Raw genomic sequence first — 13,237 nt, forward strand, 5'->3', positions numbered from 1 at the left:
TAAATCTGTAAAAAGATCTGAAGCTTTCGACCTTTGACCTCTCTAAGTGGCTTTAAGAATCTATTGGACTCCTGGCAGGGACCAATGCAGACATGTTCCTGTTTTTAGTTTTCTACATTCGCCTTAGAATCCAGCTGTTTTTGTTACTTTTTTTGCATCTTATTTGTTAAAAAAAAAATTTGTATGACTTTTTATAACTGTTTATTGTTGTCGCTGTTGTCCATTGTTGTCATCTTTCTTTGTTGAAATCAGGTCTCTCTTGTAAATGAGTCCTCGAGGCTCAATGGGATTAACCTGTCTAAATAAAGGTTGAATGAATGAAAAATCCCACACGAGAATAAATTCTCTCATTCCCTTTTGTTTACTCCACATCGTCAGAGTCAAAGAGGTATTTGTGGACGTCATCCTCAGCTGGGGTGTTGTAATCTTCCATGACTTTGACTCTTGGAGAGACAGGTAAACATTTGGGCATGAGCTTTCTCCCACTCTGAAAGACATTTTAAAATGCTAGGTTTGAAACTGTTCTAATCAGGTTCCATCATTACAAATGATTTTAGGAAAAAACAAGTATAAAAACATTATGTGTTGTAATATAGAGGGTCATTGACATACTACTTTCTTTGAGACAGCGAGGGATCTCTCCAGGTACCTCCTTATCCGTTCCTTCTGTTTTATTTTCTGCTCTCTCTGCTCTTCTTCACGTTGCCTGTAGCATCATTTAAGGAAAGAAATGTTCTTAAAAACACACATTTTATCAAGATTCAATAGATATGTTTGCATTATTAGCTTAATTACAACCATGGCTTGTTAACTTATCAAACATTGTTTGAGAGAAAGTAATTGTTGCACAGATGATGAGAAATACCTGATTCTCTTTTCACTGTTCTTGATTTTCCTAATCTTCTGCAGTTTTTCTTCAGGGATGCTCTCCAGGCTCTGTAGCAGAGAGGATAGGAGGTTCTCAATGTTGGCCACCTTCTCCAGGGTGCTGAGGTTGGTCATTCGGTCATCCACACAGCTGTGATGCACCTGTTCCACCTTCTCACCAAGATACTCCAACATTACGTCCTGAAAGACAAACACACCAAGAGATTCATAAAAAGTTACTTCACTGTTTCAATATGGCCGCTGCACTCACACATAACAGACTGCATCTCTCCACTCACATTGCTTCTTCAAACACATTGGTTTATATCATGTCTCTGACTAGACAGAAGGGTTCTGAGGACTTGGAACAAACTCCTTCCAGATAAATGTAGCACCTGAACCTTCAACATGATGCTGCCCCCACCATCCATCCATCCATCCATCCATCCATCCATCCATTATCTTTACCTGTTTCTTCCTTTTTGGGTTGCATGTGTCACTGTGCCCATGTCCAGGCATCATTGTGTGAGAGGTGAGGGACACCCTGGACAGGTGTCCAGTCCATCGCAGGGACACATAGAGACAAACGAGACAACCATTCACTCTCTCTCACCTAGGGACAATTTAGAGTTACCAGTCAGCCTAACATGCATGTTTTTGGTCTGTGGGAGAAAACCAGAGTACCCGGAGAAAACCCACACAGCACGGAGAGAACATGCAAACTCCACCCAGAAAGGCTCCCAGCCGGGATTTGAACCGGTGACTTGCTTGCTGGGACGTGGCAGCTCTACCAGCTGTGACACCACGCTGCCCTGCCCCCACCATGCTTCACAAATCTTTTAAATAGACTCAACAAGTTTCAATTTATTTTCTAACAGTTTATAATTTCTCAAAAATCTAAGATAGGCGCTAATACTGATGGTTGATAATAATAATACGCCAATGACACTTTACAAAATTATAATCAATAGAGTAGAAAATCACAATAAGAAGTACATATTAGAAATGAAATCCAAACTGAAATAATTAAGGTTGAGGAGTTCATAAGGAGCCCACCTATTTCAATGTAACATGAAATGTGAGTGAAATGAAAGTAAATCTTGTTCAGTTTTGCATGGTGCACTGTAAAATGTTGAATGACAATAAAGTTTAGATTATTATTATTTTATTATTATTATTATTATTATTAGTGAGTAAAATGTGCTCCAAATCAGTTTATTTTAGTTTCTTACTTGATCTTTTATGTTTAGTGAGACATGGCGTTGAAGCATCTGTTGGAGCTCTGCACCTCTCTCCTCCTCCCTGTCCATTCTTTGCTTCATCTCTTTTATAGGCACAGCAATCTGCTCTTCTTCTTCTTCACTTACGATAGCAGTCAGTGTTTTCATGATGTGATGAAGACGAAGGTAGGAGTTTAATTGAAAAACAAAATCAGATTATTAAAGTGTTTGTTTGTTTGTTTAAAGGTACAGAGAGCTTACATCTCCCTCCTGGTTGTGTCCATGAACTGTCGGAGCTTTTCCAGCACTTCTTCCACTCTTGCAGCATTCTGAATCAGAGACAGGTTCTGTTCTGTTAGCTCCGTCATCAGATCCAAAAGCTGCTGGGGATCAGTAAAGTAAAGCTCTGCTTCATCCTACAAAGAGGTGAGACAGTTGGATGGTGAGACACCCCACTGTGAGCTCTGCAAACAAAACCTCGGGATGAGGAAGTTTAGTTCAACTGACCTCAGAGCTGTCAACATCTACTTGGGAGTTTTTCTCTCTGAAAAAGAGAAAAAAAATCTTAAACTTCTGAAAACCAGAAAATATTCCTGAACATATATGACTAAGGGTGTAACGGTACACGTGGGTGTAACGGTACACCCCTATACATGACCATAAAACAGAGTTTGAGAGTTTTAACAAAGGGGAACAATGTAATGCTAGTTAATGTATTTAAATTACAACCCATGTCTGTTAAAATCATCATACAAATATTAAATACATGCTACAGGCACTTTGTGATGTGTTCATCTTTTTTAGTGCCTCTGAAAAAGAATCAAGGTAGAAAATGAAATGGTCTTAAATCCTGATTCTGATCGGCCAATAAAATACATCCAAGTTTTTGGTCACCATTTAAATATAAAAATCAGTTTGTTTAAAACATAAAGTAAGCGAGGTAGATAATGAAAGAAAATATTGTAGAAGAAGCATGTAAGAATACTGTTGAAGAATCAGCCGATGAGGGGTCAGACTTTGGTGTAAAAGAAGAATCATTTGTTGGAACAAGGATGGTCACACCACACACCACTCTGTAAAAGCTGTTGGATTACTGATCACTTCAAAAACATATTGTTCTATTTCGTATAGGCTTCGCCCTTTGAGGCTGTCGCTGATGGGTTTATCCCGATATGTGAAACATTGCACTAAAAAATTTAGTCCACGCCCACCTGCTGTGTGGGCCCCACCCGGTCCATATAAATTACGTTAAGAGCAGGTAATCGGCTCCCATTTTTCTTCAGCAAGCTAATAGCACTGTCAGAAGAACAAGAAGGAAAGTTGTCTAGCTGACCAACCTTTGTTAAGAATGCTTGGCCCGTCACGTTGACCTCCGGTCGTCCCGGTGAGCTCTCCTCCCCGAGGAGAAGCTGACAAGCAGTCTTGTTTCAAGGTAAGCGCCGAGGAGTATTTCTCAGTGACAGGTCACTACACGCTGGACAACGCCATCTTGTAATTTTCCTCTTATCGCCGACCCTCGGAGCGAATCGGATGGTTCCTCCGGGACAGGCGGCGTTCAGCTGCAGCTCCGCTGCTCATTCCCTCCTGGAGAGCGTAGTGTCAGTGGAGGGGGGCTGAGCGAATGCTCACCTCATCCCACCTCGTTTCGCATCGGCGATCACACCGCTCCCAGCCGACAGTGCCCTCTGGGGTTGACCGGCGTAATCCAGGAGGCTGCTGACATTATGGGACCCTTTTTTACATCCCGTGCCTTTCCCACCAGTTCGGATGATCCGGCGGGAAGGTTTTTTTTTTTCTAGGCTCCATTCCGGCTCGCCGTCCTGATCCCATCTGGCCTCAGTTTCCCAACAGGACGTCCTACGGGGACGAGGCCACAGCCGGCTTTCCTGGTAGATTGGGGGGCCGGTCTCCACAGTCCACGCCCATCTCCAGAGCAGGGGCTTCACCGAGCGGAAATTCCCTCAGTGCCCCCCGGAGCCAAGCCTGACGGAGGATTCATCGGAGCAAGATGTCCAGGTGGACCAGCGTTCCGCGCCTCCGGTTAGCGTAACCCAGACGGTGACACTGCTCTCCAACTGAGCTCACCAGCATGCGTTCCAGATGGCCGCAGCAAACAACACGTTACACTGCTGGCGTACACGTTCAGAGGCAGGAAGAGACGTACGCTCCCTCTGCAGAGCAGCTGACGTCATCCTCAACCGGTGCGCCTCTTTGCTATCTGCCGGCCTGCATCGCAGCCGGAGGACAGAGTTTTCAGCGTTTCCCTAAGACCGCCAACAGATGGCACTCTAGGACAACAAATGGCAGAGCAAATGACGATTTTGGCAGAGGATGTGTGTGGAGGTGACACGAGTTTGGAGTAAACATCATTTAATGATGAAAGTGTCTATTTTTAGCCAGTCTGTCAGCTCGGATGACCTGACAGTGGCTCCCTCTCACATCCTCCACACGAAATGAGCCAGTGGCAAGACGTTCCACGGCCGTCTCGCTGAGCTTCACCGCAGCCCCGCCCGTCAGAGACTGGCCCTTTTCATCCCGGCAACAGAGTGTCCAATGTTTTCCCAGAGATCCCCAGCAGACGGCGCCTTGGGCCAACAAATCCCAGAGCTCATGGGGGAAAAGATTCAAAATGACGGTCTGCGGAGGGTGTGTGTAAAGATGACACATTGTTGAATAAAACTTCATTCAATGATCAAGTGTCTGTGTTTAGCCAGTCTGTAAGCTTGTATGAACTCACAGCGGCTGCGCACACATCCTCCACAAAAACGAGCCGGTGTCCTTAAATAAAGGGTTTTCAAACTCACCGCTACTCCAGACATGACGAGACGCTCACAGAACACAACAGTGGTAAGCGAAACAACTCGTAGTCAACCCGAGCTGCACGATCTTCACCCAAGCGGTGTCAAACGCGCACTCGCGTGACGCAAACAGCCTTCACCCAAACGGCGTTGCATTGATGATGGTACACACACAGCTCCCCGGCGCTCACTGGCTCACAGCGGGATAAATGTGGGACCACAGGTCGGGTCGGTGGAGGACCTTGCTCTCAGCGAGAGCAACACGCGCCGCACCGAAGCAAATGCGTGCCGCCGCGGCGGGGGCAGTCTTCACTCATCACTCCTCAGCACTCGTCCGCTCACGTCAGCATTAACGTGAGACAGCTGAGTGAACCCAGTGACCAATCTCGCCCCAGCGAGAGCGGCGCACGTCCCACCAAAGGAGACGCGAGCTCCGGCGGGGCTCGCAGCTTTCACTCAAACAGCACGGCATAGACGAAGTCGCGTTCACCGTTTCTCAGCGCCTGTCAGCTTAAATGCGGGACTGCAAAGCAAGCCCAGCGCAAGACACCGCTTGCGGCAGGAGCGACACGCGTTTTTTCACCGCAGTGGCGTCAAATGCAGGGGGCCAGCAGCGTCATCAGCTGTCAAACACTCCTCCTCAACGCAAGGTGGACCCGCGGTCCGAACGCAGCACACAGGCGCGTTCAGAGCCTTTTCGAGAAGCCTCGCCTTGGGTCTCACGGAACACATTCCCGCGACACATGACGACGGTCGAGGCGGTGGACTGGATGACATCCATACAAAACATGACGCATCACTTAAACGCACGTCCACTCCACGAACGTTACGCGGAGTGGCTAAAAACATGCTCGCCAGACAGATGGATGGCCAGGTTGTTAAGCTAGGGTTACACGTTGCAATTTGCAACCCGACCCCCTCCGTTCGGAGGAATTTTAGAGACAGTCCTGTCATCACCAGGTCTCATCCCTAAATGCAGAAGTCCAAGAACTTCTGGTAAAAGAAGTAATCTCCAGAGTTCCCAACTGAGAGGAAAACACAGAATTTTACTCACGTTGCTTCCTGTTTCCCAAACGGACCGGAGGGTTGAGACCCATTTTGGATCTGTCAGTTTTCATCAAGGCGATCATGGACAGACTGTTTCACATGTTGACAACCAGACAGCTGTTGGACAACATCCAGAGAAACAATTGGTTTGTTTTCCGTCGACCTGAAAAATGCTTATTTTCACATACCGATCATCCCAAAACACAGGAAATTCCTGTGTTTCTCCTTTCAAGGGGTGAAGTATCAGTACAACAGGCTGCCGTTTGGTTATTCTCTCGCGCCTCGTACGTTCTCAAAGTGTGTGGAGACGGCCCTGCAACCGTTACACAGAGCAGGGATGAGAGTTTTGTTTTACCTGGATGACCTGCTGCTGCTGTCACGCTCCAGACAGGAAGCAGCGGGACAGGTCCAGGCGCTGACATCACACCTGTTAAATCTGGGCTTCACCATAAATTGGAAGAAAAGTTTGATTTTCCCGGCCCAGACAATTGTTTATCTGGGAGTGGAGCTAAACTCAACCACCATGAGGGCTTGTTTATCACAAACGAGAATCGACACTCTGGAAGACCAGCTCCGCCACGTAAGACCTGGCAGAGTGGTAACAGCTGTTTCTGTCATGAAGCTGTTAGGGATGATGTCGTCAGCTCACACAGTGGTCCCGCTGGGTTTACTCCACATGAGATGCCTCCAGAGGTGGTTTGCACGTCTGTGTGTGGATCCAGTAAAACAAAAGAGACGGATGATCACTGTTCCTCCCTCCGTGAGGGCAGACCTCCGACACTGGGGAAACACCCTGGTTCTGTCGGAGGGAGTCCCTGTCAGCAGACCCACGTCACACATGTCAGTCTTCATAGACGTGGCACTGTCAGGTTGGGGGGGGACATGCCTATCTCAAGCAGTAGGGGCGCTGTGGCCCCATCACACATCAGCCCACATAAATGGGTGCTGAGATGGTGTAGAGGCAGGGCAGCTGGCTTGGGACCCGAGAGTCCCAGGTTCGATCCCCAGTCACTGCACATCACGTGGCGTCTCTGGGCAGCACGCCTCATCTCCAAAATGCCCCCCAGGCGCTTTCAATAGCTGCCCACTGCACCACCTGGTGGTGGATGGGTTAAATGCAGAGACTAATTTCGCCTTTGTATGGAAACATACAGTGCTGACATTGTGATGACATTATTATTATTATAAATGTTTCGGAGTGTCACACGGTGCTGAACGTGATTCAACATTTTGCGCCTGTGCTGGAGAATCAACACGTTTTGATTCACACAGACAACAAGGTGACTGCTGCGTACATAAACCAGCAAGGGGGTGTGTGCCCAGCCCAGATGTTACACATTGCGTGAAACTACTGTGTTGGGCACACCAAAATCTGCTCTCCATCATACCCGGTGTTCTGAACTAAGGGGCAGATGTGATGTCCAGGGGCGGTCCACGTCATGGGGACTGGACTCTCCATCCATATCTGATGGCTCAGACGTGGCAGAAATTTGGCTAAGCAGCTGTGGACCTATTTGCGACATGAGAAAACGCTCAGTGTCAATTATGGTTTTTTCTGAGCCCTCGAGACGAATCACCGCTGGGGGTGGATGCGTTTGCCCACAGCCCATGGCCCAAAACACTTCTGTATGCATTTTCTCCACCTCCTCTGATTTTACGGTTCCTGAACCGAGTTCAGGAGGAGGGATTGACAGCTGTCCTGGTGGCCCCTGAACGCGTGAACGCACCATGGTTCCCAGTCCTGCAACGCCTGCTGTCGGGGCGCCCGTGGAAACTGCCGTGGAGGGAGGTCGCTCTCCTCCAAGCAGGAGGAGCGATCAGGAGTTACCCAGAAATAGGCCAGCACCTGTGGGTCTGGCCGTTGAGCGGATCTGCTTAGAGAGGATGGGTCTCCCACAGGATGTTGTGCGCACAATTCAGGTTTCACGTGCTGCATCTACCACAGCGCTGTACACATCAAAGCGGACAGCTTTTCAGCGCTGGTGTACAGAGAAGGGTGTAGAGGCCACCTTCATGTCCACTAGGTGGCATGCTGTCCTTTCTACAGCAGCTGATGGACAGGAGCTTGGCGTTCAGCACGATTAAAACATACGCTGCAGCCATCTCTTCCTGCCACGAAGGGTTCGGAGACAGAACAGCCTTTAATCATCCGCTGATGAAGCGTTTTCTTAAAGGTGTACAGAGACGCAGGCCTGTTTCACGCCCACTTGTTCCACAGTGGGATTTAACGCTGGTCCTGCGAGCCCTGATCAAAGCTCCATTTGAGCCTCTGGATCAGGTTCCACTTAAATTCTTGTCTCTTTAAACAGCCCTGCTGCTGGCTTTTACATCCGCTAAGAGGGTGAGTGATTTATCTGCCCTCTCTGTCGCGCTGTCATGTCTCAGAATTCAGGCTGATGGCAGCTCAGCTGATCTAAGACCAAACCCAGCTTTTATGCCTAAAAACATCACAGGCTCTTTTAAATCAAGAGCGATATCGTTGGAAGGGTTTTTCTCCCCCCCCCCCACAGATCAGAAGAAGTAGTGTTTTCTATCTTCTCTGTCCGGTGTGGGTGTTGACGTGTTACATAGCGCGCACAGCTGCAATGCGTCAAACTCAACATTTGTTGGTGCATTATAGAGATGCACCTGCGGGTCGCCCGTTATCCACCCAGCGCCTATCACACTGGCTGTGTGAGGCCATTTCTGAAGCCTACAGAGCATCAGATTTAGAGCCTCCTGTCAACCTTAGGGCACACTTGACCAGGGGTATCGCATCTTCGACTGCTTTGCATAATGGTATGACAATGCAGGACATTTGCACTGCGGCCACGTGGTCAACACCCTGCTCATTCATTCGCTTTTATCTACGTGATGTGACGGCCCGTTCCATGACACATTCTGTCCTTAGTGTTTACAGAATGAATATTGTTGTTTCATGGAACTCCGTTTTACTCACATCTGTCTGCATGCATTACAGTGTGAGATGTTATCAGTCACAAGTTGTGGTTGTTATTTTGGTTCTATTGTTACTAATCAGTTCATGACTATTGTTACCAATCAGTTCATTTGATTAATAATAGCTCTCCTGTTATTATTAATCTGTTCATACTGTTCAGCCATAAACCGGTTGGTTCGTGGCTCTTTTCAGCTTTTTTCCCTCCCCGTTGAAATTTTTTCCGGGGCGTTCATGCATTCAGAACGCATAGTTACACAACATGCTTCTGTACATGGCACACATAATTAAGCAATGCGTAATTACGCACATGGGGAGCTGAGTGACAAGACGTTTTTTGGGCAAGCTTCTGCTTCATACGGTGTTCAAATGGACCCAGTGAGGCGAGGACCACATCCGCTTCGCCCTTAACCCACTAAGCGACAGCCTTAAAGGGCGAAGCTTATACGACATAGAACGTTGGTTACGTACTGTAACCCCAGATTCTATGAGTATAGGCGTAGCCCTTTAAGCGTCGGGCCTCACTGGCTCCTAAATGGCTGAAGAAAAAGCTATTTGGGAGTTGATTACCCGCTCTAAACGTAATTTATACGGACCGGGTGGGGCCCATACAGCAGTTGGGCGTGGACTAAATTTTTCAGTGCAATGCTTCGCATATTGGGATAAACCCATCAGCGACAGCCTTAAAGGGCTACGCCTACACTCATAGAATCTGGGGTTACAGTACATAACCAACGTTATGAGGGAAGCTGAACATTTACACAGCAAAATATTGTGAATAAATTCATGGAGTCTGGCAAAATCCCAGTGAATAGTTTGGAGCCAGAAAGTATAGTTTAACATTTGTGATGTCTCGAGCAGTACCAGGTGTTTTAGATCGACTGCACTGAAACAAAACTGTGACTGAAACACCAGAAGTTGCACTTTTTGTGGAACTTATTATTGCACTGTTACATTGCTCATTTTCTCACAATGTTTGGTACTAGTGCGCCATCAACTGGGGACAAAACCATTAGCAGCCTGAAGCAGCAGCTCTGTCACTGGTCGGAGGGCGGCTGCTTCACAACACTTTGTGTTGACTGAGTCCTTTATCGCGCTGAGTGGTTCTCTGGTTTCATCCATTCATCCATCATGTTTTACCCGCTTCTTCCATTTTGGGTCACGGGGGTCGCCGGTGCCCATGTCCAGCAATCACTGTGAGGGGCGGGGGACACCCTGGACAGGTCTCCAGTCCATCACAGAGACACATAAAGACAAACAATCATTCACTCTCTCTCACCTAGAGACAATTTAGAGTTACCAATCAGTCTAACATGCATGTTCTTGGTCTGTGGGAAGAAACTTGAGCACCCGGAGAAAACCCACGCATGCACGGAGAGAACATGCAAACTCCACCCAGAAAGGCCCAGAAAGGTCCCTGGACCGGGGTTTGAACCAGGGACCTGCTCACTGAGAGGCAGCAGCTCTACCAGTTGTGCCACCGTGCTGCCCCTTTGGCTGCTTATTTACTTTATTATTAATTTAATATGAAACTGAGTTTTTAGTGACAACTTTGTGTTGTACCTATGTTGAATCTTAAAAGCATTGTTGGTTATTAGAAGTAGTTTCCTGTCATTAAAAAACACTTTAAATAAACTTTATTTCTGCAGACATTTGTTTTGTTGTCGCAGACTATTTTTGTGGTGGCTGTTGGCTCAGATACAAGTCCTCCTACTGAAAATATTGTTCATCTTGTTTCTATCTATAACCTTGTTGTTTGGAATTTAATGTTTAAATTAAAAAAATACTCCAATCAAAAAGTTTTTTGATTTTTTTACAGGCAAATGAACGTTCAGAGTTAATGTAAAATATATTCACATGCCAAGCATTGCTTTCCACAGACTAACATTAGAAGTGATCTGTTTCAGAACATCACAGTGATGTGATGTCCAGCTTAACGAGAGGACGTGCATCACAACTCCAAACTGTGGAAACATAATTAATGCCTGTGCTGATGTTTCCTTACAGCGTGTCACTCTGAGCTGAACACGACCTGCTCTCTCTCACAGAGGACTGTTCTCTTTCTGAACTGGACAGCTTGTTGTCCAAACCTGTGCACATGCAAGTAAAGAACAGTTAAAACAGCTTCTACCTTCAAAATGTTTCATTTTGAATCACAAGACAGAAAAACAGCAGAGCTTAGATTCAAGACTATGAAAAGAGCAGAACCATTCTGGTTCTGATGATCTGTTTGAAGGATGAGAACTTTTAGTTTGGAAAAGAGTACTTGCTATTTTTAGTAGCCATCTTCTGAGCTTCGTTGTTCTGGTCTTCCTGTCCGTCTTCCTCAGACAAGACTTTAGTCTTCGTGGTCTTGTTCTTGTCATTGTGCTGCCACTCTGGAGGAGAAATCTTAAACAGGAACTCCTTGTATACCTTGTAGTCAATCAGGGAGTCTTCAAACTTGGAAATTTCACTTCCAGAAGGAATGACATGCTTGTCAAGTGCATTTCTACATAAAACACTTTAATGCACTGAACTAGGAGTTAGGTTGATCATTACACAAAATGATCCGAAGCCTACCTTTTTACTGTCCCTATTTCAGCAGCTAGCTTCTTAATCTCTATATTCTTCTCCTGCTTTAACTTTTCTTCTCGTTTGAAACTGACAACATACAAATGTTCTCAAGTTAGAGCAGAACACGTCCGGGAGTCATTCAAAAGGAAACATTTTAATTAAAAACATTAATTTAATTCATTGTGACAATTGAGTTGTACTAGGAAGTGAAATTTCCATCTTACTCAGCTATGACTGAAAGTCAGAGTTTTAGTTAGGAGGACACACGTCCCCCAGGACTTACAATACGTTTAAATGATAAAAATATATTTGTGACAAAATGTTTTTGTCTTTTTGTACAGTGTATGCAAACATGTGGTTTTATCAGTAAGTGTGTACAATTCTGTGTGAAACGGATCATTTAATGTCAGAACTAGAGTTGTAGTTGTAAAGAAAGTCCATGTTAAACTGGTCTTAGAGCACAGCCCTGAGGACAAGGCTGAAACTGTTTTACTGTCAATCCAGGTTCTACTTACAGAGTTCTGCCTTCCACACACTTCCTCTCATTTTCTTTGAGAAACTCTTCAAACCTCTGCTTGTCTCTCACAATGGTATTTTCAAGTTGTATCAGCTTTCGCTCCTCTTTTACAACAAGCCTGTCCATCTTCGTCATCTCAGACCTCTTTGTCATCATAGATAACTAAGGATGAAAAAATTAGGTTCAACAGAAAAATGTAAACAATTGAGAAGAATTCAATAAAAGGACATTTCTTTCTTGTGTAAAAAGAAAATATTGGATTTAACGTAATTGGTCAAATTATTGTATAAATCTTCCACAACTACTGTCCAATTACATTCTTTATTATTATTATATAGTTATTTTGAAGATCTGACAGTGATTTATTTAATTTATTTAAATACATCCATCCATCCATCCATTATCTTCCACTTGTTCCTACGTCAGGTCACAGGGGCAGCATCTTGAGCAGGGAGGTCCAGACATCTCTCTCCACTCCCAATTCTTCTGGGAGGACTCCAAGGTGTTCCCAGACCAACCGAGAGACATATCTCTCCAGCGTGTCCTGGGTCTTCCCCTGGGTCTCCTCCCAATCGGACATGCCTGAAGCACCTCTCTAGGGAGGTGTCCAGGGAGCATCCTTAGCAGATGCTTACCAGGGTCAGAGCGTCAAGGTCCCCGCCTTCAGCCACTGCCCATGGCATCACACACCCGACCTTTATGGCCCTTCCTGCAGATGGTGGGTCCACAGGAAGGCAAACCCATGCTGCTCCTTCGGGCAGAGCACAACCGGGCCCCATGGGTAGAGACCCAGTCACCAGGCGCTCAAAAGCAAGCCCCTCCCACAGGAATGGCTCCAGGGTGGGGCCCCGGTAACCCATGTCCGGGCAAGGGACACCGAGTTCCTTGCTGTGTCATGTCCATAAAAATCTTCTGAATCGCTCTTTGTCTGGCCTGTCACCTGTCGACTGTCACCTGTCACCTCGCACCTGTCACCTGTCAACTCGCACCTGTCGTCTGTTGCCAGTCACCTGTCGCCTGTCACATGTCACCCGTCATCTGTTGCCTGACGCCTGTCACCTGTCACCTCGCACCTGTCACCAGTCACCAGTCACTTTGCACCTGTCACCTCGCACATGTTGCCTGTCACCTGTCACCTATAACCTGTCACCTGTCGCCTGTCGACTGTCACCTATCACCTGTCACCTATAACCTGTCACCTGTCGACTATCACATATCACCTCGCATCTGTCACCTGCACCTATCACCTCACACCTGTCACCTGTCACCTCGCACCTGTCACCTATCACCTCGCACC

The 13,237-nt window shown here is 46.5% G+C and overlaps 1 protein-coding gene across 1 annotated transcript in view; it reads right to left on the reverse strand.

Annotated features, from left to right (window-relative positions):
* Positions 1-361: 361 nt before the first annotated feature.
* cfap100 (cilia and flagella associated protein 100) overlaps positions 362-13,237 on the reverse strand; it is a 15,495-nt gene continuing 2,619 nt past the window's right edge. Inside the window, exons 6-14 of the mRNA XM_037675121.1 lie at positions 11,939-12,102; positions 11,430-11,510; positions 11,134-11,322; positions 2,595-2,631; positions 2,349-2,503; positions 2,100-2,229; positions 866-1,068; positions 613-706; positions 362-487 (exon numbers count right to left, since the gene is read on the reverse strand). Of these exons, the coding sequence (XP_037531049.1) occupies positions 362-487; positions 613-706; positions 866-1,068; positions 2,100-2,229; positions 2,349-2,503; positions 2,595-2,631; positions 11,134-11,322; positions 11,430-11,510; positions 11,939-12,102 (1,179 nt within the window). The remainder of the gene's footprint in view (positions 488-612; positions 707-865; positions 1,069-2,099; positions 2,230-2,348; positions 2,504-2,594; positions 2,632-11,133; positions 11,323-11,429; positions 11,511-11,938; positions 12,103-13,237) is intronic.

This window comes from Nematolebias whitei, chromosome 4 (genome assembly GCF_014905685.2).
Source record: "Nematolebias whitei isolate Nwh7 chromosome 4, NemWhi1, whole genome shotgun sequence".
NCBI lineage: Eukaryota > Metazoa > Chordata > Actinopteri > Cyprinodontiformes > Rivulidae > Nematolebias > Nematolebias whitei.